The sequence below is a fragment of the Catharus ustulatus genome, chromosome 3 (assembly GCF_009819885.2).
Source record: "Catharus ustulatus isolate bCatUst1 chromosome 3, bCatUst1.pri.v2, whole genome shotgun sequence".
Taxonomy (NCBI): Eukaryota; Metazoa; Chordata; class Aves; order Passeriformes; family Turdidae; genus Catharus; species Catharus ustulatus.
In genome coordinates, this window is record NC_046223.1 from 109,875,131 (window position 1) to 109,899,353 (window position 24,223).

General features: G+C 43.2%; 1 protein-coding gene across 1 annotated transcript in view; it reads right to left on the reverse strand.

Moving 5' to 3' along the window:
• Window positions 1-20,098: 20,098 nt before the first annotated feature.
• Window positions 20,099-24,223, reverse strand: part of HS1BP3 (HCLS1 binding protein 3) — a 56,619-nt gene continuing 52,494 nt past the window's right edge. The window contains exon 7 of the mRNA XM_033056625.2: window positions 20,099-21,782. Within this exon, the coding sequence (XP_032912516.1) occupies window positions 21,554-21,782 (229 nt within the window). The 3' untranslated portion in view covers window positions 20,099-21,553. The remainder of the gene's footprint in view (window positions 21,783-24,223) is intronic.

The following is a 24,223-nucleotide window of genomic DNA, read 5'->3' on the forward strand; positions in this document are numbered from 1 at the left end:
GAAAAAAAAAAAAGAAAAATTAATCTATTAAAAATTTCCCCAGTTTTACCTGCTTCTGTTATGACTAATATCAAGAAGTGCTTTATTCTTCCTGCAGCCAAAGAAAGGGTAAATGAATTAATTAAGAATTTAGAACAGAGGGGTAATTTATTTAGGACACATTCCCCATAAAATAATCCTGTTTGGCTGCTAAGAGAACCAGATGGGAGCTGGCATTGCACTGATCATCGACAGCTTAATGCTAAAACAGAAACCCTCACTGCAGCTGTCCCAAACACTGCAAATCTCACTGCTGCCCTGCAAGCAGCTGCACATAAATGGATGGCAGTTTTTAATATAAAAGAAGTGTTCTTCATGGCCCCGCCTCAGGAAGAAGACGAACCCAAATTTGCATTCACTTGGGAGGGAACACAATTCACCTTTAATTGCCTGCCCCAAGGGTATAAGTATTCACCTATCAAGACACACAATGCTCTAGCTGAACTCCTTCAACAGATGAAAATCCTGGAAGGAGTACAAATCTATCAATACACTGATTATGTGCTGATAGAAGGTGCAGTAAGAACAACAGCACAGGATATATGGAATAAATTAAATGACAAGGGGATGGAAATGCCCCTACTGAATGCAAATGCCCTTCTGAAGAGGTACGTTTCCCAGGAACCTGGTGGATTGCTTGTCAGGCTGCAATCCCAGATGGAACAATTACAAAATTGGATGCTACACCTACTCCTACTACTAAAAAGGAACTTCTAAAGATCATGGATACTTAGGAAACTGGAGAAATGTTACTGGATTTTTTTCTAATAGAAAGACCATTGCATGTTGATGAGGAAAAAATAGACCAGGGAGTGGCTTGGTAGTCACAAACAGGCTTTGCAAACACTGGTAGAAGAGTTAAAAACATATCAAGCACTAGGTCTTGTTCATCCCAGTCATACTGTAATAGTTAAATGGGGTTTTGCTGAACATGGAACTTATTGTAATATGTTCCAGAAAAGTCCACATGGTCCCAAACAACCCTTAAGATTGAGTTCCACAGCATTGAAGAATACTGATAAGAGATACACTGATTGGGAAAAGGGATTATGAGCTCTGATCTGAGCTCTTAAATAAGTAGAAAAACTCAACAGCATCAACCCATGCAAGTGCAAGGATCTTTTAACCTGTCAGCCAGTATTTAGAGGGGCAATGCTTCACCAGATGGGACAAAGACCAACAGTACACAAGTGGTTTGTGTGTGTTGGGACTCAGAGATCAGATGGATATAACTGAAGGGACAACAAAACCTGCAAAATTACACAGCTGTGACCCCAGATAGGCTAGCTTTGCCATACAAAACAGCCATACAAACCTAGTCCTGTACTTGGTGGTCCTGCATTTACATCAGACTCTGAAATTAAAGATGTCTGGTTTGTTGACATGTCAGCCAAACACATTAATGTAGATGGAATTACAGAGCAGGTGCTTTTAACATTCATACAGGAATGGAAGTAGTAGAAGAAATAATGGAAGTGCAGAGGTGGGAATGTTAAAAGCTGTACTGTTGGCAGTAAGAGAGAAAGCAAACACAGTATATATGCTGATTCTTATGCAATCTGGGCTGGTCAGTGGTTGTGTCAATGGAAAATATTTGTTTGGCAGGTAAATGGAAAGGAGGTGTGGCAGAAGGAATATTGGAAGGGGTTATTTTTACAGGCTCAAACCCAACCAATGCACATGGGATGGATCAAAGCTCATGGCAATGGTCAAGCCTTCCAGGACAACCTAAAGGTGTTCCAACCCATCAGGGTCAAACCACCCCAAGTGGGATTGTACCTGTGACTCTAATGCACACTCGAGGACGATGAGCCTGGGTGGCTACAGACTCTAATGGCCACCAACACAGAATCAGTTCATAGATAATCCCCACATTCTGAACTAAGAAAATTACCTATCCCATCCACCACAACTGATGATATATACACTGTTTTATTTTACAGATCAATGACTGCCCCTGGTTGTTGTCCTGATGGTAACCCCTGAAACACTGCAGTGGATAATCCTTCAAACAGCCTGGAGGCTGCTGAAGTGTGGACTTGCAAACACATGAACCACTATGTACCTGCTTACAAGGGTCCCTTTACAACTTGAAGGTGTTGTTATCATACATCTGCACTCATGGGAATGAACATTATCCTGGTTAAAAACTGTTGGAGCATCCTGATCGACACAAGCTGGTGCAACTGAAAAAGGATGATTGAAAAAATTAATCACTGTCCATCATGATGTGGAAAATACACTGTTGTCCTAGACAGAATGAAAGGGGATAGAAAATGTCACTGTATGATGACTTGTTTGGATGATCCCCAACCACGATGGGCATTCTGAATTTATTGTTACACCCTGTTATTATAATATTGCTATTGATCAAAATCTGGTTTCTATAAGTAATCATTTTATGTATATATATTATATGTAAGAGAGTGGTACCTAATTCAACAAATGAGGATATTAATGATTCCAGAAGTACATAAATTAAAATAATAATAGTGTTTCTTGCCAGAATCAATAGCTAATTCTATAGTAGGCTCCATTTAATATTATTAACTAAATTCTAACATATTTTATAATAATTCTGTCTGTAAAAGTATAAGGTATGATTATAATACAGCTAACACTATTTCAAACTATCTAAGTTAGGATAAAACAGTAAAACCTAGGAGATTGATGTATCTCAACATATTTAACAATAATGTATGCATATGCAGTGGACACTGTTATAGCATGGAGGCAAGAGGTACCTGCATTAGCACTTCATGAGGAAAAGATGACTGACTGCAGTCCTGGGGTGGAGCGTAGCAGGATGCTGTGCCCTGGGACATGGGCAAGCAACTGGAACAATGCCCTGTTAGCAAGGCTGTCAGTGCTGGACTGTGAGGGGGCTGCTTTTGGTGTTGAATTATGCTAAAATCAGCCTGACTCACCCTGATGCTGAAGTGAAAATATGGCAGATTTTTACTGATAAATTATCTTTATCCAGAAATGTTAATCTGACACAGTTGACCTAGAGACATATGACTGGCAGTTAATTACTTTATGCTATAAAAGTCCAGTCCCACTTGCAAACAGGCAGGGACTCCTAGTATGTTCCTCCTTGGAGTGTGTGGAGATTCCTCCCTTGGATTTTGGGGATGCCCACCAAGGATTCTCCTCGAGGTTAAGAGAAAGAGGCCTATGAGTGCTGATATTGGTGAGTTAAATCAATCTCTAATTAATAGTAATTTCTTATTCTCAGCTTTAATACAATTGCTTTAATATGGTCCATATGTTATACTATACAGTGGTAGCACTTTTAGCTAATTTTTCATAATAAATAATTCATTTTATGTAAATGTATCTGATTGGACATCTTTTGATTTTGGGGTGGTGGGAAGTTACTTAAACTGTTGACAAAAGGAGAGGCTGAGGTTGGATCCAGCTGACCCCAGGCTCCTCTCTGAGCAGGAGTTAAGAAGGCAGGTGAGAGCAGCACAGTTCCCCCAAGCTGGTTACAGGTTGGTATCAAGAGGGGCCTTTGGGTGGCCTGAGTTTAGGATTTTCCCATTCATACAACACCAAATATCACCTCTAGCTCACAGCTGACTCTGGGCTGTATTGTGGGCACAGTACAAGGAGCCAGAGGACAGTTGAGCATTTGTTCAAATTGCAGTGTGGATTCTGCTGCTGAGTAGCAGCTAGTATTTAAAATGTTGGTCTCAGTATTTCAGAAAGAGTTCATTGTTGTGCTTCTTCCTTTTCCTAATTTAGATGGCTGAAGGGTGCTAAAGAGCAGCTCCCTGGTGTCCCCACTGCTGAGCAGCTCCAGCCTGGCCAGCACCCTCAGCTTTGAGTTTCAGACACTGCCATGGGTGCCAGATCTATCAGTCACCACAGTGCTGCAGAAAACAATGGAGATTCAGCACAGCAGGAGCCAGAGGTGCCTGAAAAACAGCTGCTCCTTGTTCTAACATGCAGGGTGCACCCATGCAAGCAGTCAGACCAGCCAAGAAGAGAGTTTTGAGAAAGGGAGACAGGATCTGCATTATCCTTTATCTGATAGTGAGACTTCCTGCTTTTTTACGAGCTCAAATTCAGCATTAATTAAATTGCTCACCTTCCTCCACAGAAATAAGTGCACTGATGTACAGCATGGCATTTGAGTGCAAGCTGACAGGTGATGGTGACTTGGGTGAAAGGTGGAGAGGCCTGTGATGACAGACAGCCTTTGCATGCAGGATGAAAATCTGGGTACACTGGGGAGCCACAATGGCCAAAATGATGTGTAAAACCCCAGGTTCCACCCTGCCCTCAGTCCTCTTGGCTTCCACAGAAATACTCCAGTACTGGTGGGCACCAAGTCTTGTGGGAATTCACTGCTCTTCTTCCAGCTCTGATGCTGGGTTGATTAGAGATTACCTTCAACAGAGGCTATCAGAATACCTCAATATGTGACAGTTCCAGCAGTGTGGGCTAAGGGTGGAGACACCATGACCTCCCTGGGCAACCTGTGCCAATGCCCAGCCAACCTCACAGTACAGAAGTGTTTCCTAGTATTCAGAGGGAACCTTCTGTGTTTCAGTTTGTCCCCATAGCCTCTTGTCTTGTCATTGGAAACCACCAAAAAGAGCCTGGCTTTAACTTCTTTGCAGCATCCCTTCAGGTATTTATGTGCATTGATAAAATTCCCTTTGAGCCTTCTCTCCACACTGAAAAATTCCAGCCCTTCCTCATAGGAGAGATTCTCCAACCCTCAGTCTTTTTCATAGGCTTTTTCCAATGTCTTTCCAGTGTGTCCATGTCTCTCTTGTACTGGGAACCAGAACTGGACCCAACACTCCAACCATGACCTCACAGGGCTGAGTAGAGTGGAAGGAGCTTGACCTGCTGGCAATTCTCTGTCTAAGGCAGCCCATGGTACCATTTGCCTCCTTTGCCACAAAGGCAAACTCCTGGCTCATGTTCAGCTTGGTGTCCAGCAGGACTCTTGATCCTTTTCTGACAAGGTGCTTTCCAGTGGGGAGGCCCCCAGCATATTCTGGTGTATGGGGCTGTCCCTCCTCAGGTGCAGGACTTCACTCCTGCCCTTGTTGAACCTCATGAGGTTCCTGCTGGCCCATTTCTCCTGCCTGTTGGGCTCTCTGGATGGCAGTGTGCCCCTGTGGTATCAGCCTCCCCTCACAGTTTTCTATCATCTGCAGGGTACATGTATTGCTGAGGGTACATATATTGGTTAAGGTACATGCTTCCCCCTCATCCAGATCATCAGTGAAGATGTCAAACAGGACTGGACCCAGTGTAGACTCTATAACTCCCAGTCACTGGCTTCCAGCTAAACTTTGTCACCACCCTCTGGGCCCAGCCCTTCAGCCAGTTTTCAATCTCCCTCATTGTCTGCTCAACTCACCCACACATCAACACCTTGTCTATGGGCATCTCATGTGAGACAGCATTGACGTCCTTGGAGGCATCCAGGCAGAAACTGTCCACTCCTCTTCCCCCATGTCCAGGCCAGCCATTTCTTCATAGGGCTTTGTAAAGTTGGTGAAGCATGGCTTCCCCTTAGTGAAACTCTGCTGACTGCTCCTGGTGGCTTTCCTGTCATTTATGTACTTGGAAATGGTTTCCAGGGATAAAGTTGAGGCTCATCAGCTTGTAGTTCTTTGGGTCATCCTTCTTGTCCTTCCTGAAGATAGGAGTGACAACTGTTTCCTCCAGGCTTTGGACACTCACATCTCTTATTTTATGGGAAAATGTGTCAGTCCTTAGAAGACATGGTAAAACAGCATCATCACTGAAAAGACTGCATGTGAGAGAGACTTTTCCTGCCCTGGCTGTGCTGGCAAATGCTTCAGAGATAAAGGGTGCCTTGGAAACCAGAGGATTATTTTTGATGCTAACCTGTGATTCAACTCCATCCATGGATTCACAAATAGCATCTGGCATGCCTCTGCTTAGGTGATCTTGTGGGCTGTAGCAAATTTGTGAGTGCAAAGACAGGGGAAGAGAAGTTCAAGTCCCTGTGGGCACCTGTTCCTAACAATTCACTCTTGGCAGGACTTGGAGCTTGCAGCACTCTCCATGACTGATCTGTGCTCAAGAGTCCCAGCTCTGCAGTGAACTGTATCAACCATTCCCTAAATGGCAGAGGAAATGCCTTAATACTCATCCATATGGTAAAGGAAGTAAGAACATCAACAACAAAAAGATAATTAGGGAAAGCTATCCAATAGAGATGCAAATTAACCTCTCTCCACAAAGGCCTTTATAAATCCTGGGATTTTGTGCACTTATTACTTCTATTAAATGTGACATATTTAAAGCTTCCCTTTGCCAAAAGTGCTCTTTCACTCTTTCTCTGACCTCGCTTAGCTAGTTCATGAACAAAAAGGCAGATTAAAGGAGAGATAAATACGATTTATTAAACACTTGGGACCACTGGAAAAAACATGTATAAAACCTTAGTGAAACATACAGTATTCTTAAACATTTTATTTTGCTGAAGGTTTTGAACTGTTAATTACCAGTAACATTCCACAGTTCACTGTTTCTCTACCAACCATTCCCTTGCTTGCTAGGAGCTTAACCAGCTTCCTCCTCACCCCTGCTGCTTCTCTTGCTTCCTCTTTGCATCCAAGCTTGTACCAGCCACTGTTTGATCTAGGTGGGGAAAAAAGCACTAAATATACCTTGGCCCTAGGTTACAGCTCAACAGAAAAAGGGCTTTTTTAACAAAACTGGATGTAGTGTTTGCCTAATGTGGAAGGTCCCTGGCAGGCCAGCACTCAGCCAGTGCAGTTTTTTGGTCTGCAACAGCAACATGTAGGGTGAAGCTCAGGGTGGAGGTGATTTGGGGCTGGGTCAGGTTTTGCAGAGTTGAAGTGGTGGGCTAAGTCCACAGCAGCTGATTTCTGACTGACCTCAAACAGGGGTGCAACCTCTTCCCTTCTTCTGCCTCTCTGTGACATTTTCTCATTTCCAGAAGTTGTCATGTGCTGCTGCAGGGTGCCTGGGTTTCAGCAGACGCATCTTGTCCTCATTCCCAGCTGGGGCTGGGTGGGGATTTTGGTGCTGGAGATCCCTGGGGAGGCAGTGCCACCACACGGTGCACGTCCAGCGGGTGCACAGCAATCCCTCTGCCACCCCAAGTGTCACATAGCTCTGGTGGCTGCAGGCCAGCAGCCTCAGCAGGTGTGGAGTTACTGACACAGCTGAGTGGCAGCAGACCTTGGTGATCACTGCCAGCAAAAGGCTCCAGCACCTGCTGTATCCATGGCAGGACACGGAGCTTGTCTGGATGCAGCACTGCCGTATGTAAGTGGAGACAACTCCCTGAAATAGCCAGGGGCAATCATGGAAAGCATATTCTGCATGGAAGACAGTCAGACACGTTTCCTCCCACGTGCAGTGGGGTTGTGATGGCTGTCTGGACCAGCATTTCAGCCTTCAGGAGATATGAGGCAATCTGGTACAGCTCTATCCTCTTTCACTGCGAGCTGCATGATGTCATCCCCAGCCTCTGCTGCCAGAGCCTCACGTCTCACTTGGGCTCTTGCTGCTGATGAGGAGCTCTGTGATAACCTGCCAATCTGCAGTCATGTGTCAGAATGTCTTAATGGGTACAGATCGAGAGCAACTCCATAAAAGTTAATTACAGTGGTGGTAAACATGGGCAGTGAGCCTTCTGTGCACTTATCATTGAGGCTGGGCCTATTAGTCATGATTTACTCAAAACTGTACAGAGAAAAACAAATGTCTGGCTGGCACTATTGAACTAACTGTTTCAAGTTAATATTTATGGGAAATAGTCTGTGTAATGGGAAACAACTCTTCCCTTCTGAGCTCACGTACCACTGAAGAGTTTATTTTACTTTCTTCTGCATGTCCTTGCCAGTCATCTTTTGTTATGTTGAGAACGTATTGATTTTATTAACATTCTTTGGGAAGTTAAGGTTACTTTGGGAATTAATTTATTTGAAAATCCTCCTTGAGACTGAGTATGTGTAAAAAACTCATGTAGCATAGCAGGAAAAAAAGAGGGACTTCTGATGCTCTTCCCTCAAGTTGTGACTTCCATCAAAGCTGCAGTCCCCAGGCTTGGCTTGGACCTTTGGGGAAAGTCAACCTGCACCAACCCTGGGTGCCAGGCAGCAGAAGGACTTTTTCTGTGGTGCTGTAATGGTCCTTTTTGGGGTGGATTAGATTGAAATGACACTGAATGACTGGTATGTGCATATCTATCTCTTTTAGGTTGGTTGAAATGGAAAGGAGGTGTGTAGCCATTTTTGTTATTCTCTACAGAAATATAACAAGAGAAAAGTATAAAACTGTAACTTAAGAAAATATATAAGGAAAAGTAAGATGGGAAAAAAAGGACAAGAGTAGACAGTGGGGAGGAAAGCCATCATCAACCATGGATCCAGCAATGAGACTTGATTGTTGCAAGGTGATGGCTGCAGTGTTGATCCATTGAGGGCTGGATCTGCTTCTTTTCAGCCTTTAATCTGGCTCAGAAATCAGGGAGTTGCTAGACAAAGGTTGGTGTGTCATGGTCGTCCTCCAGTGGAGGGTGTGCACCCCTGCCCTGGGCTGTGCTTGTGCACATCAGAGGTTCCAGCACCCCATGCCCAGCAGGTTTCCTTCTGCCCTTCAGCTGGGGGTGCAAGCCTGGCCCTGTGCTTTTGCAAATGGTCGATTGTTGGAGTCATTAACCCTTAACATTTCAGTCTCTCACAGACTCCGAGGTGGTTGGTGCTCCCTGCACACACTGGCCCTGATGGTGTCCCTGGGTCTGGGGCCAGCTCACACCATGGACACTCCTTGATCCCCCTGTGCCAACTGCTCTCAGTGCTGGAGGTCCTGCAGGGCATCAGCTACCAGTAGGGCTGTCAGAGGCTTTCTAATAAACTCCTGAGCATGCCCTGGGCCAGCAGAGAAACGATGTGAGGAGGCTGTGGCAAGAAGAGGTTAGGCAGCACTGCTGGGATCGTTCCTCTCATGGCAGGAGGTGCCTTCCACACCAGGTCTGAGCCCTACAGTGCTGTGCCAGGCTCTCCTCCACTGAGGGTTAGATTTCACCATCCCAGGTGGGAGCTCTACAGAATGTATTGTTGAAATTACATTCCCCAGGGGAGGGCAACCAGACCTGCTGAAGAACATGGCCATGAAAAGGGGGCAAGAAGCAGGAATCACAGCAGGGATGTTGAAGAAGAAAACATTTATTAGGTGGTGGTTAGGTGTTGCCACTCTCTGTGGCAGCACCTCTGCTGGGACACCCACTGCCATGGTCCTCAGGACACAGCCCCAGTGATCCCAGGATGTGCTGATGCACCCTGGCTGTTCAGTGCTGCCCAGCTCTGGGCTGATGTGTGGTCCTAGGCCAGCCATGGAGCTGAGGGTTTTGTTGGCATCAGGAGAGACCACATTCGTCTCAGCCTGACCTTTTATCTTTAAAATCCCGGTGGTGCAGGAGTTACTTATATTAGGAACTACATTGGCAGATTGGAGCAAAGGTTTCTGCAAGGTTCCAATATCAACAGAAATTTCAGGTTACTGAAGCAATTTCTTGAGTCTTTTAACCTAACTTTAAACCCAGCAGTTTTATCCTGAAGACCAGGGAAACATTTAGCAACCTATTAGACTCTCTGCTGTTAGCTGTTCCTATGGGAAAATGGAAGTTGGCTATAGGAGCAAATGAACAATAGCAATACCCAGCAAGTCACTCCTTGCCATTTTTACTGCACAATAGTATAGCTCACACAAGTATTGTGTCTGTCCTTGTGAAATTCAGCACCTGAATTCTGTGTTCCCCCAGCTTCTGCAATGAGAAATATCTCAACACTCCCAAATACTTCAATTAAATTAAACACCAATACTTCCTATATCACATGAGGGCAATGTCAAATAATCACCTGAGGTACAAAAGCCCCGGAGTAGTAATCCCTTTAGGATCAAATTTTTTTTAAACCAGGCACAGGTTTCAGGTTCTCTTGATCCTTCTGCTCCCAATGGCTGAAATTACTTCACTGGGGTGTCAGAGCAGTCAAGTATTGTTGTGGCAGCTCATGTGTGCTGAGCTAGGGAGGGCAGGAAGGTCCTGCTGCCCACAGCCCAGCCCAGCCCAGCCCAGCACACATGGCCACAGGAGCAGCTGCTTATTGCTGGCCAGTGGAACCAACTGTGTGTAAAACATGTCTGGGGAAAACGTGTCCAGGGATGTGTTTTATGTTCCAGGCCAGCATTCAGGCAGCTGCTGGGGGAAGTGTTAGGGGACACAGACCTGTGCCTGCCCCTTAATGGGTAGATACCCTAAGTGTCCACCCCAACACTCCTACAGCCCTCCCAGGGCTGACACTTATGAAGTAGTTTTTAAAGACTCCCTGTAATAATGTACTTTTGCCACAAGGGCAGCACCTGGCAGAGAGGGACAAACCTCTGCTCCACAGGAGATGAACCTTCATGGCTTAGAGGAGCCAAGTCCCACCTGGGACAAGGCACTGTTTCTCGTTTTTCCCTTGTGTACCCACTGGCAGTGCAAGCTTTGGCTGGCTTGTCTGTTAACCACTGACCCCGAGCACTTGTGCAGAAACAGGGCCACAATAATGCTCATGGCACCATTCCAGCTGATGGGTCCCAGCCTGGAATAGCCTCCTGAGAGCCAGCTGCCTCCTCCACTCACAGCCAGGGACACCCAGCAGGACTCTGGGGAGCAGGGCTCTGGGGCAGGATCCCTTTCACCAAGTTTAGCTGCTCCCAGCCTGGCCCTTGGAGAGGAGATCAGGCACTTGCAGAGGGCATGTCACCTCACCCTGGGCTAGAGGAAGGTCAGATGAAGCAGCCTGGAAGCACCAGTTGTTTCATAGACTATAAAAGGGCTCTCAGCTGCCGGCTCTGGCATGGGATACACCATCCTTGAGGTTTGGTTCCTTTGCCTAAGCACAGATGTCTAATAACTGCTTGGCCTGCAGCTGCTGGCCCCCAGGTCTTTCTTGTCCCCAGATCACCACATGGCACAGCCCCTTCAGAGCAGGACACTGGTGGCCAAGGGTTGTGCAGGTCTTGCTCAGTGTCCTCCTGCTGGGCTATTGGAGGAGAGATGGGTGCAGATGGGGAGACCACATTCATGGCAAAATGTACAGAATTGCCCACAATGTTTCAGTACTGGCAGTTCATACATTTTATTTTTACCTCTTTTTTCTTCTTTTCTTTTCTTTTTTTTTCCTTTCATCATACACACAAATTGCAGAAGATGTAGGTTTGTCTGCTTCTAATTAATAAACCAGAAGGAACAACTCTGATATCCAAGTGATTCCTATGCTGATTCCCAAGCCATTCCTTCAAGCTTTATGAAAAAATATAACTAGTTTTATGAAAAAATATAACTAGAAGAACTTTCTACAACTACTTCATACAAAGACTCATGAGCAGTTTGAGTTGAAGCATTCTTAATGCCTCAATTCTTAATATCTCAACTTGAGCCAAATAATGGGGCATGTGAAATGTTATCCTGAACAAATAAAACCTGGCAAAGTGTAAGGAACTAAAAACAGGAAATAAACACATGAAGGAAATGGCCAGATGTGTTCATTTGCATCAGGAATAGCTTGCCACTTAATACTAATAAGGATCATGTTCATATTGGTTTAGCCAGGTGCCAAATGGGATTATGGACTCATTTGTGACGTGTAATCAATAGGGAAATAATAGCAGGAAGCCTCCAGTGATTAGAAACAGCTCAGATCCCAGGAAACCAGGCTGCTGTTCCAATCCTAGAGCTCACTTCTCTCTCTGCCAGTCCCGTCCCTCCTGCACACAGAACAACGTGCACAACACCCAGCAGTGACCTCAGAGCCTCTGGGTTCAGTGCCCTGGCTTTCCTTGGGAGAAGGGCACAGCCACAGTGCCAGGGAGCTGGTTAGTCACCATTCCTGCAGGCTGCAGGCATTCCCGGAGCCGCGCTTCCAAGAAGCGGGGATGTCACCGCGAGTCACTGCTGCGACAGGACAGCGCTGATGCCATGGGAATGAAATGTGTGGGAATGCATGGGAATGCATGGGAATGCATGGGAATGCATGCTGCCCCTTCCCGTGCTCTGCTCAAAGGGCTGCCACCTCTGGGACACTGTTAATGGATTACCTGCACCACCTAATTAGTGCTTGTCTTCATTTTCTTCTGTCTTCACCCAGAGTCAGGATTAAACACACGAAGGAGACGAATTTTCTCGTTTTCGGACTTGGTTCTTTATTAAAGCTTATCTAAAGCATAGAGAGTTCTGCAACACTTCTAGCTACCAGCTAATGGAGCCAACTATAGCTAGTTGCAAGGTCTTTTACAGCTAAACAGTCCAACAACGAGCTAACACCTATATTATTTATATTTTTGACCCAATAACCAAACTCCAGTTACCTCCAGTGCAGCAGTAACTGTCCAACCAAAAAATACTGCCTGAAACCATTAAGAAGAAAGAAGACAGAAAGAGACAACATCCAAAAACCTCCATCTTGTCCCATACCTGTTACTATATTCTAAAAATATATTATTAATATATATTCTAAAAATCCCAAATTCAAAACCACTCACCACACACCTCTATTCTAGCTGCACAGCTATGACTCCAACTCCATCACTCAAATTTGGAAACCTTCTCCAAGGCCTGAAGTCAAAAGCAGTGTTCTCCTGGGGGTCAGTGTCAGAAAGCACAGAAAGTTTAAAACTCCCAGGTTTCTGGGTTCCAACAACACTGTAAAACCACCTGAAGAAAAAGGGACCTGTCCCATATCTGTATCCAGTACCTATCTGTATATAAAACCACAAAGTCTGTAGTGCTCCATCCTGGGGAAAGCCACACAGGCAGCTTTCCAGTGTCTGTGCCTCTCAAGGCAGCTCTGGGTTTTGCTCTCACAAGCTGACTGAGTTCAAAAATAAGTTTTCTCTAGAAAGTTTTGTCTTATGGTGTTCTGACACCAATCCAGCAAAAGTTTTATTTGTTCTGATTCTGAGCAGGCTGTGGTGACTGAACAGTGACTGGTTCAGGGTCTTGAGACTGATGGGGGAGAGAAAGGTGATTTTAAAAAGAATTTAGAGTTTGGACCTCTTTTTCTGACATAATAAAGAAAACACTTAAGCTTTTCCTCTTTCATTTTTAAAGGTCAGTCATTTCCTTCTTATATTTTATTGGGAAAAAATAGGAGGAAACCAAGATTCTCACACCCTTAGTGTCGGGAAAATTCATTAGCAATCCTAACAAACATTGTTTTTCTCACAAATATTGTTAAATATTTTAAATTGAAATTGAAAATAAACTGGAAAAGTAAATAAAACAGATAGTTTTCCCTCCTTTCATCTGTCACAACGTGACCAGTTCACTGTCTCTCCAGCAGACAAAGCATATTCCTGAATTTCTAACAAAACAGAGAAAAGGCAGGCTAATTTTTTTTTCAGAGGGTGAATATTTCAGGTCACCCTTATGCACATCACAGAAATGTGAAAACAAATCAGAAAATCCCTTTACCCACAGGATTGTTTGGTTTATATTTTTAGTTTAGCCTTGAGGTTCATGCCAAGATATGAAACCAGACAAATCTTTTGCTGGCTCTGCTGCACTGTCCCTCTTTAACTGTGGGAAGGTTAATGAGCCTCTCTGATTTTTCCATGTTCTCATATGTACTATATACATACAGATTGTCAGACAGAGAGGAACACAGGGTCTATAAATGACTCCAAAATCTTAAATCCCAGTCTCTACTCAAGTGGCGAAAACAACTGAGTTGTTTTCGTGAAGGGGCTGTTATTAAAATAGCCACAGGGAAAGGAAAAGGGGCAGCAGGTCTCTGACAGTCACAGGGGTGAATACTCCAAGCCCAGGGCAGGGACATGGTGCTGTCACCCTTGCCCAGCACCTTTTGAGGTGTCACTGCCAAGCAGCACAGTGTTCCCAGCAAGGTGAGACAGCACACAGCAGTGGTACCTGCCACCTCCTGGCATCTCTCCCTGGATTCTAATGCTGCCCTGTGCAACTCTGGTAGAATTACATGAAATTTGTTATTCAAACATGGCTCCAGGGAAACTTTTCTTTTTACTTCTAAACTCCCAATTTTTTTTCCTTCTCCTCTTATCCTCTGGCTGAACAAAAGAAACTCCATGGTTTTCTTTTACAAAGCTGGAAAATCTGCCAGACAAGTGGAAAAAGGAAGAAGAAAAAAAGGAAAAATTAAGAAATAGTAATAAAAACTAAAAAAAAAAAAAAATCTGGTAAATTAAGAGATTACAGATCTCACCTGCAGTAGTTTAGGGGAGGAGCCACTGCAGGTCAGTACCTCAAAGGGGAAGGCAGTCAATCTGCTAATTACTGCATTAAATGGAAACGGGTCAGCTCATGGCTACTCCACAAAACCCACTGTCACGCACACAAATACAGGAAAACTGGAGCTGGTACATCAGGAAATGCAGCACCATTCAGAACAGCCTTTGCTTGTCAGCCTTAGCTGAAAACTCTCCTCTGGGCAGAGCACACCAGCCCCTGCCACCCCAGGCAGCTGTGTGGTGCCAGCTTGGGAACAGGAGAATGCAACAGCATCTCACAGTGACCCCCAGTGACCAGTTTGTAAGCCAGGCTGGGACTGAGTCTCCTGTCTTGTTGCTTAGGAAAATTTTTATTTCTTCTGGCTTTTTCCCTGGTGCAATGCCTACTCACCCAGGAGGGCAGCCAGTCAGGCCTTTTGCCTTCCTGGGACACAGGGACTGTTGATCCTCCATTTTCCATTTCTCCAGCAAACAAGAATCAAGGCAATGCCAAACTCATGCATTATCATCCCAGCTGAAAATGGGAAGAAACAGGATTCCTAGAAGAAGAAACAGGGATTTTATAACAAGTAGGATATCTACTTGAGAGCAGCAGATGTGGGAGTTTGTTTTCTCCTGACATCCCCACACAATACAATTTTTTCCTTTCGCTGAGCCAATGTTTGCTTAATGCAAAACTCACAAACAGTCTGGACAGCAGACAGATGAACAGAGCAAAGCTGTTACAGAAAGAGACCTGGCTGGGTATTGTGAAACCACTCCAGCACCTGCAGACCATGCAGCACCTGAACCTCCCTGATTTTGCCCCTTCCTCCTTTTGTTCCCTCAGTACAATCCCTTTCTGCAGAGGTGGATTTGGGGCTCAGCTTACCAGCAAACATGAGCTGATGGCACCAGCAAGTGCAGAGTGGAACAGCTGGTGGTGAATCCCCACTGCACACACCTGGGGGAGGTCACTTCTACTTCTGGAGGCTCCTCTGGACCCAAGTGTCTGATTGCTGCCACCACAGCTCTGTGCTGGGAACCAGGGTATGGTTAGGTCAGCCAACCAGATGTGCCATGAAAATGCTCCCTTGAGCTAAACTAAACCACTGATGAAGACAGTCTCAAATTTCTTTTATCATTCCTCATTAACAAGAGGAATTTTCCACACAATTCCATGTAAATTAGTTTTCTTGTTGTTTTTTGGTTTGTTTGTTTTTTAAGGTAGGCATTGCAGCTATAATTAGAATGTAGTTCTGGACATAAAATATTCCTTTTGGAGACTGTAAACAAGATTAAATAAGTAACCTATGAAAGGTTGAGACAGGGCAAGGCATAAGCAGGAAAACAAATCATAGCAGCCTGCAGATTTGATTGCTTAAGATGGGAGAGAAGCATTAGGTAGTTTTGATTCTCAGCATTCAATGTAAATAATTATTGGTTTTTTTCACAGTCAGAACTTGTTAACATAGCCAAACATTACCAAATGGAATGTTTCTTTAAGCTCTTCTGGAGGACAATCAGTATCATTAAATCATTATTGCCAAAAAAATAATCTGAGAAGTTTGTGATCATTAGACAAAATCTCTGTGTGGACTAAAAAAGCAGATCGATTAGCAGAGAAGAAAAGTGCTCAGTAAATACCCCAGGAATTTTATAATTTTGTTTTCTTTTATGTTCATTTCAAAAACCATGGAGCTTCTCTCAGCACAGAATCACTAAATTAGTTGCTGATTCCAGCCCTACAGCTGTGATATTTCAGGGGAATTGAATGGCTCTGGAGCTGTGTGTATGAGTCAGGCAGATGCCTTCTTTCATTCTCCCCTGTCTCTCCTGTTTCTCAGTGGTGCCATCCAGGCACATCAGGCTTGTCAGTGGTGTCACATCCTATTCCTTTACCTCCTCTCTCCAGCACCAGCACATCCAGGCTCCCATTGATCTGCACGAGGTTTTGACAGCTGAGATTGAGAGCATGACCCTCACAGCAGCCACAGGAAGCAACCTTTTGATGGTATCAGTGGTACAGAAACATTGCCTTTGGTAGAAAATAGCCAAGTTGCATTCTGAGAGTATTTAATGAGCTCAAGGAGAGACTGGTTTGCATTTCTTTTACCAAAGCCCAACAAAATGATAGGTTTTCATACATTGTTAGGATTTTTGGGTGACTGAAGGACCACAAGGAAGATGCCACACTAACCATAGTGCTTCCCTATGTTTTTAACAGCTCCACACCTCCAGTTTAATACTGTAATTCCTTGGTATTTGATAATAAAACAATATATCCAAGGGTAAGAAACCATGGTAGCTGTTAATGCAGCAGGGGCCAGTGAGCTGTGAGGTCTTTTTGTTTGCTGATGACTTCAGACTCTGAGGCTCCTGAGCACCTCACTGAAAAAGATCATAACATAACATCAGATGTTCTGGTTAGGGAGTATTCCCTAATTTGAGGGTGGTGTGATGATGCCCATTTATTGCCAGGTTACACTGGCAAATCTCCTGTATCTGACATCCTAAGCAAACTTGTCTATACTAACCTTCCCATCCAGGGTGGCATCACTGAATCACAGAACATTTGGGTGGAAGGGACCTTAAAGATCATCCAGTTCCAACCCCTGCCATGGGCAGGGACACATTCCACTAGACCAGGTTGCTCAGAGCTCCATCCAGCTTGGTCTGGAACACTTCCAGGGTTCTACACTTGAACACTTCCACAGCTTCTCTGGGGAACTTGTTCCAGTGTCTGAGCACCACTACAGTAAATAGTATCTTCCTAATATCTAAGGCAACCTGCCTCTACTTTGAAGCCTCTTCAGTTCCTGAAGAAGATTCCCTCTCCATCTTCCCTGTACCCCCCTTCAGACATTGGAAGGTTGCTGTGAAACCTCAACACAACCCTCTATTTTCTGGGCTGAACAGCCCCAACTCTCTCAGCCTGTCCTCACACAGGAGGTGCTCCTGTCCCCTCACCAACTTCACAGCATCCTCTGGACTTATATCAGGGGCACCAGAACTGTGTGTTGTATTCCAGATGGGGCACCCTCACCAGAGCAGAGGATCTAGAAGAGCATTCAAGAATCATTGAAATCTTCCTCTGATACCATTTGGACTTTTACTGCTCACTAAATGTCAAAAGCAGCTTTTGAAAAAGTATACATTGCAAATCCAAATTTCCACTGACTGCAGGATTTTCTCCTGAGTAAACAGGAAAACCTGCTTTGTTATTGTAAGGCCAGTGGGGCATCTTAAGGAGGGTGCTGGGAAGCAGGGTGATAAAAGCACTGAGTGTATTCTGTTCTCTGTGTCACCAAATCCTCCCTGAGTGACTCATCCCATGGGAGTTTTGGGTTGGCCCAGAACAGTATCCCTTTCAACAGCCAAAAGAAAGTCACTCTGGGGAAATATGACAATATTTGGCTGTTGAGTATTCTCCTTGTTTCCAGTAACCTGTAGCTCAAGGACTTTCCAAGCTCTGAGTGACATAACCATCAATTGATTTCTCTTCCACAAATCTAACCAGTGTCTCCTTGACCCCATATAAATTTTAGGCATCCATAACATCTTGGTATGAGTAAAACTTAGTCCCTAAATATCTAGAACTAATCAATCCTTTAAGCAGCTTTATTGACTTCTGAACTCTCACAGCAGCACTTAATTTGACAATTAATTTAATTTACCACCTTCCAGTGCTAGTATCTTCACTCGAAGCAGTGCACAAGATTTTCCCATCACTTGAATTCTTCATTAGGTTCAATAAATGACATGAAATAACAATATGAAGGAAGCTTTAAAGGAAGATCAGTGATATGGTGAGGGCTGACAAAAATTGGATCAGGAGAGTTTAAAGATGAAGAAATGGGCACAATAGAGAAAGCGAGTGACTAATTTACTCCAGTTGTTGATGCTGAGATGAAAAGTAAGAATATAGATATAAGAATATAGATAAAACTTGACAGTAAAAGCCTTCTCTCTTCTTGACCCACAGATGTTTAAACTGTCACAAATGTGTGATCACTTCAATTTATATGAAATGTGGTTGATGCACACCCACACAAAGACTCAAGAATCCTTGGTGAATTTGTGGCAGTAACATTTCTAAGTGAAACATCAGTGCTTTCTGGTACTCAGTATTAAATCTAAAACCCTCAGGGATTGATTGTTTACAGTAGGTAATGCCTTAGTGGCCCATGAGCATGCTGGATTTTCATGACCTTAAATCAGAGGCTGATTTGTGTATTCTGCTGTAGCCAGCTTCTTTGCAGAAGCTAACATCTGGGCAAAAATTAGCAGAAATATCAGTTTCAATTAATATATTGTTTTACAACTCAACCCAAATTATCACTGACAGAACTAGGCCTTAAGTGCTACATGGGAATTAGCTTTCCTAAAAATTCACCTACTGAACAGACCTGAGCAGATGACCCACAAGTCATCTGTGAAACACTCAGCTAGGTGAAATAATTTGTTTAGCTGTGACCCAAATAATGAAGTATACAGTGTTATTTGTCAATTAATGCTGTTACCACAGAGCAAGCAGAATGTTATGCAAAACAAGAAGCTGCTTATAAGGCAATAGAGATACCTATTATGAGTTTTAACTAACCTCCCCATCTTTTTCAGAGATTTAAATGTAACTCCTTCTTGTCAAATCTTTTGATGAACTCTGTTACTGATGTTGGAAGGTGATGACTGTCAGCCAAGAACTACATTAGAGTCCATAATTGAATTTCAAGAGTTGTCAAGAGCAGGCTAATCAAATAGCTCCTACTAAAAGTGAAATATGAAAGAAAGAAAAAAACCAAAGTTCTCTTCTGGCAGGATGCAAACTATGTTGTATAGTTTCCCTATGTCATTTCTAATAGTATGTTCAATTTTTCTGGGCTACCTTTGTCTGACATTCTTCTCTTGTACAATAATGATTCATTATATATAATGTATTCAATGACTGTAACTCACCTCTTAGTGCCCAAAAATATGACTGCAGTTAGACATTTGCATTGTAAAACAAAAGCATAACACCAGGGTTTATGAAGGAGCCTTTTGTATTAGTTTCTTGACAGGAATGCCAGATTTTTTTTCTGAAGTAAAATACTGACCTCAAAACAATCTTAAAAATCTAGCACAGGAAACAATTAACAGCTCTTCCTTCCCTGTGATTAGGTAATTAATTGACAATTTTAGGGAAAACTGGCGGGCAAAATATTCCTTGACCATTCAGTGAGGGTGAAGGACTACACTCACTCTACTGATCATTATATCCATGGCTGCAGTTTGGAAGTTTTAGCAGTGTTCAAGCTATGCAGTGGGCTGTGGTCCAAAAATACAGAAATGCAAGCAGTGTCCCCAAACAGTGCTGAGTGAAATGGAGATGATGCTCCCTGAGCCCTTAATTAAATATAGGGGCTGTTCACAACAGCAGGGATTGCAACAGGAAGGCTGTTACTTCAGGCATCACCCTCAATTAATTTTTCCTGCCTGTTATTCACTGCCTGTTCTTGGGCAAGGCATTTGTTTTCACTTCCCTGCTTTTATTCACCTTTTTTATTCCTAATTGCACCAGGTCACTGGGGGGACTGACAGGACCAAGTAGTACCCTTGGTTCTGCCTTTAGCTGCTCTCAAAGGAAATATGAGCACAGCCACATTTTTGGTTTCACAGTTGTTTACACTTTAACACCACACAGCACTCCTCCTGAGCTGAACAGAATTGATTCTTTGCTGCTACTGTACAACCCAGAGAACAACAGCAACAACAGTAACATCTGTGGGTTAGCAAAATGCTTTATTACAGTAAAACATACCATACACAGAGGAGAATCAATGGTTATATTTTATCTGTCCCATCAAAGCAAAATATCTTTATAATATTCCCCACTGAGTTAAAAAGGAAATGCTAATAGAAATAATTTTATTATTAAAAAATATATAATGCTTTCTATTTATTTTGGTCTATATTAGAAAAGGAAATACTGGGATGATGATATGGCTTAAATATATTAAAATTTTCCCTCTGGGGAGCTTGTCTTCTTCTCCAGCTAGACCACACATGGAATGAGTTCAGGAATCTCTGCATGACAGCAGGTGTCAACCCACATTAGGTATTAATTTGGTCTCTTCAACCAGAGTGCCTGAGTCTGGCAAGAAGAGGGAAAGTTTTGGATACCTATTCTACAATGTTCTTGTTTTTCTTCATATTAAAATTTCTTCAATATATTTTCTTCCTATGTTTTTCCTTTAGATAATGCCAAGCTCTTCCCTTGTTTTAACCATCACATGGTAAAGAACAGACCACCATCTTATCACACAAACTCATTTCAGCTTAGTGGAATTGATCACCATGGCTGGTTCTTAAAAATTCTGGGAGAAGTGAAGAAATAGGAGAGAAAGAGTGATTCGAGAGAGGAATTCAGATTTCCTCCATTAACACACCTGCACTAAATGACATTTCCTGGAGAAACCTCTTTCTCTCTCCACTAACTACAGTGGAAGTCCAGGAAGACTTGGCTTGAAAAAATTAGCCCTTGTGAATCAGCATCCAAACCTCCTAGGCACTGCAACCTCCATCTATGTCTGGAGAGTGTTCTTAGTCACCCTCAGTCATCTGCTGCTCTTCCCAGGAATCAGAGATGCATAGTGTGGTCTTTGCAGGCCTAAAGTTCTCTCACAGGTTGGCATTTGTGCAGCAATTAAGGCAGCAGATTGTCAGGCTTAGCTGGAATTTCAATGTTCCATGGAAAGACAGAGGAACTATATTTAGCAGTTCCTACTAAAAATTACCAAAATACCAGTCAGGGAGGAAAAGGCTGCTACAAAATGCACTGGATAAAAGGAAAATGGCCTTTCCATTGAACTGAAAAACACTTTCTAAAAATGACAGGAACAGCACCCTATCATGCCTCAGACCATTTGCTGGACATTATTCACAGTTGCCATGTGTATAACATCCTCACCATTTTCAGTCAACTGGCCAAAACTGGACTATGCTGATACTAAAATAGCAGTAGACAATCTGTAGTGCTACATCCTTGTCCACATTCCCTGTAAAACCCTGAAAATCTAAGGCAACATTAGATCACAGCTGCACTGTTTTCATAAGCTCACAGGGAGGTTCTGCTGCTCAGACTTGCTCTCTGGATCCTGGTACACAAATGAGCACTGTGACAGTAGAAACACCTGGTCAATTCTTGCTGCTGTCACTTGAGCTCACTGGGAAGTGGGGCCAAGAAGGCATCATCACATTTTAAAAATAGCTATGTTCAAAAAAGACTGGTATCCTGGCTGTTGACAGATTCATTTTCCTGGATATACTGGAGAATGTCCACTTCATTCATCGTCTGAATCCTGTTTTCCTTTAGCTTTGCCAGTGAAGGTGAGTTAGTGCTCCTGGGGGCAACTGCTGGCTTCTGAGGCAGAGGTGGTTTTGGTGGGACCTTAGGTTTTGGTTTGGAGGTAACCTCTAAGAGTTTCTCAAAATCATCTTCAACTCTGGAATGAAAAGAAAACATCAGTAACACCATGGGAATTTCTGAATTTCTTTTTGTTTTTTAAGAAAATGCAATCTTTCAAAACAAAACTTTCTGCAAGAAAGGATCTACTCTGATAAATTTCTCTCTCCATAGAAATTCCCACAAGAACCATCATTTTTATGATATGGCCCTTCAATTCACACAAGTCAGCTTATAGAATTTTACAGCATGTTTTCAAATGTGTAAATTAAAGACAATTTGCAATTACTAAAACCACCATACCTTATTTTAGTTTGGGAAACAAATGTTTTTGATTTGTGACAGAATACTTTGCTTCCCCATAAATTTTCATGAGAAAGTAAAATTATCCACATTCAACTCTGTTTCCTTTTCATCCCCATCACCCAAAATTGAGATTGAGCATCCCCATGCTCAATCATGAGAAACTGTAAACATTAATGGATTTAAAAATTCTGTGTTCGTATTTGGTTCTGGGACACTGATGAACTTTTGCAATATGTGACCATATGCAACAACTCTTTTTGGTGATAATTTACTTCTGTTTCCTACTGAAATAACCCAGAACATCTCAAACAGTTCAGGGTATTTTGTACCTGCACTGTTTGACCCTATCAGATATGCATCAGGCTGTGCATGCCCAACTCTGCTCCCACATGAGCTGTTAAAAGATTTTAAGAGAACCCTTATCACAGATTATCTTGTGACTCCAGGAACTGTGTGCTTTGGAAAGTCAAAATATGGAATAAAGAAAAGGAAGAATGCTCTTCAGTGGCTCCACTAACTGGAACAGGATATGGTACTGGAGTCCAAGGAAGATGCCTTTTTATTTTCTTCTCCATTACCTGGAGCATGAATAAATCATTTCATGGCATGTATTTTTTGGTTCTTCCTCTCATCTGCCTTTTGTAGTTAAAATCATGGGATCATTAAATATCCTGAGCTGGAAGGGGGACCCATCAGGATCATCAAGTCCAACTCCTGGACCTGCACAGGACACCCCAAGGGTCACACCATGTGCCTGAGAGAATTGTCCAAACCTCCTTGAGCTCTGTCAGGCTGGTGCTGTGAGCACTGCCCTGGGGAGCTGTTCCAGTGCCCAAACACCCTCTGGGTGAAAAACCTTTTCCCAATATCCAGTTTACAACTTCCTCACTGCCAGGCAATGAGGCATCTTGGGAGGTTACCCAGACCCCTGTGAAACCTCTGGGACAATTTCTGTTTCCTAAATGTGACAGTGATTCCTCCCTTTCTCTCTCTGCTCACCAGATGCCTTAGGACAGGTAATGTAAATGCCTCTACCACACAGCAGTGCAACTGCTGGGGCTTTCTTCACATGGTTAAAAGTAAACCCGAGCTTTTTCATGATTTGGGAAACAACTGATAAGGACCAACAGCTCTGAGACACTTTATTCCTCCATCTTCAGTGAATATAGTCTGAATGTTAAAACCATAGGTATTTCAAGAGTTACAGCCCCCTCAAGCTAAGGTTCCCACTATTACTAAGATAAGCTGCATGATTTCAAGGGTTTCTTTTTGTGTTCACCCTCATTAAAACCCATGAGGAACTTACAACTGTACAGCCCAACTGAGACAAACTACACCCACCATGAACCAGCCATGAAGTCAATAAGAATTAGCCTAAAGTCAGAACTGTAAGGTAAAACCATTCCTAACATCAGACAGATCTTGGGACTCTCAAAGGAAACTAAAAAGAATCACTTTCAACCAAGGCTGCTGTAAAACCAATAGCATGAACACTGACATCTAAAACTAGGGAACACCTGAAGAGATCAGCTGATGGACAGAGCCATTCACTGCCCTGGAGTTCTGCACCTTGAACTCTACTTATGGTATTCCAGCAGGCAGCACCTCAAATTGCATCCTCTAAGTAACTCTGGAGATTATATTCTCTTTAATTAAGATAAGATTTCTGATGTCTTTTATTTTCCATGATTCTTTGTGGGCGACATATCCTACTTAACTTACAAAACACACTGAAGGTATTTCTGAATTCCTCATCTACAAAGAAATTAATTTCATTTAAGCCCAGACCTTTCTGTTTGTTGCAAACTGATATCCAAGAGGTATCACACCTGTGATCACATTGCCAAGACATGTTCTTGTTCCCTTTGCAGTGTAATAAACAAAACTTGTTAGGGCTGGTATTTCTGAAGCTTCCCTTCTTGGCATAAGCAAATAGTGAATGAATCAGTGTCCATGTCATAAAGTTTTGGTTTTAAATAACAGAAAACATAATAAGCAGAGGAACAATACACAATATACACAGAGAGAGGAAGCAGTATTTTGAACTAGGTGCACTACCCAGAAAGGGCAGCAGCTCACTAACCTGGTATGAAGCTGAACTAACAACTTCCTAAATTCTCTACTCCAGTTTCTGTGCTAATCACAGCAACAAAACCATTCAGCACAGCCAAAAAA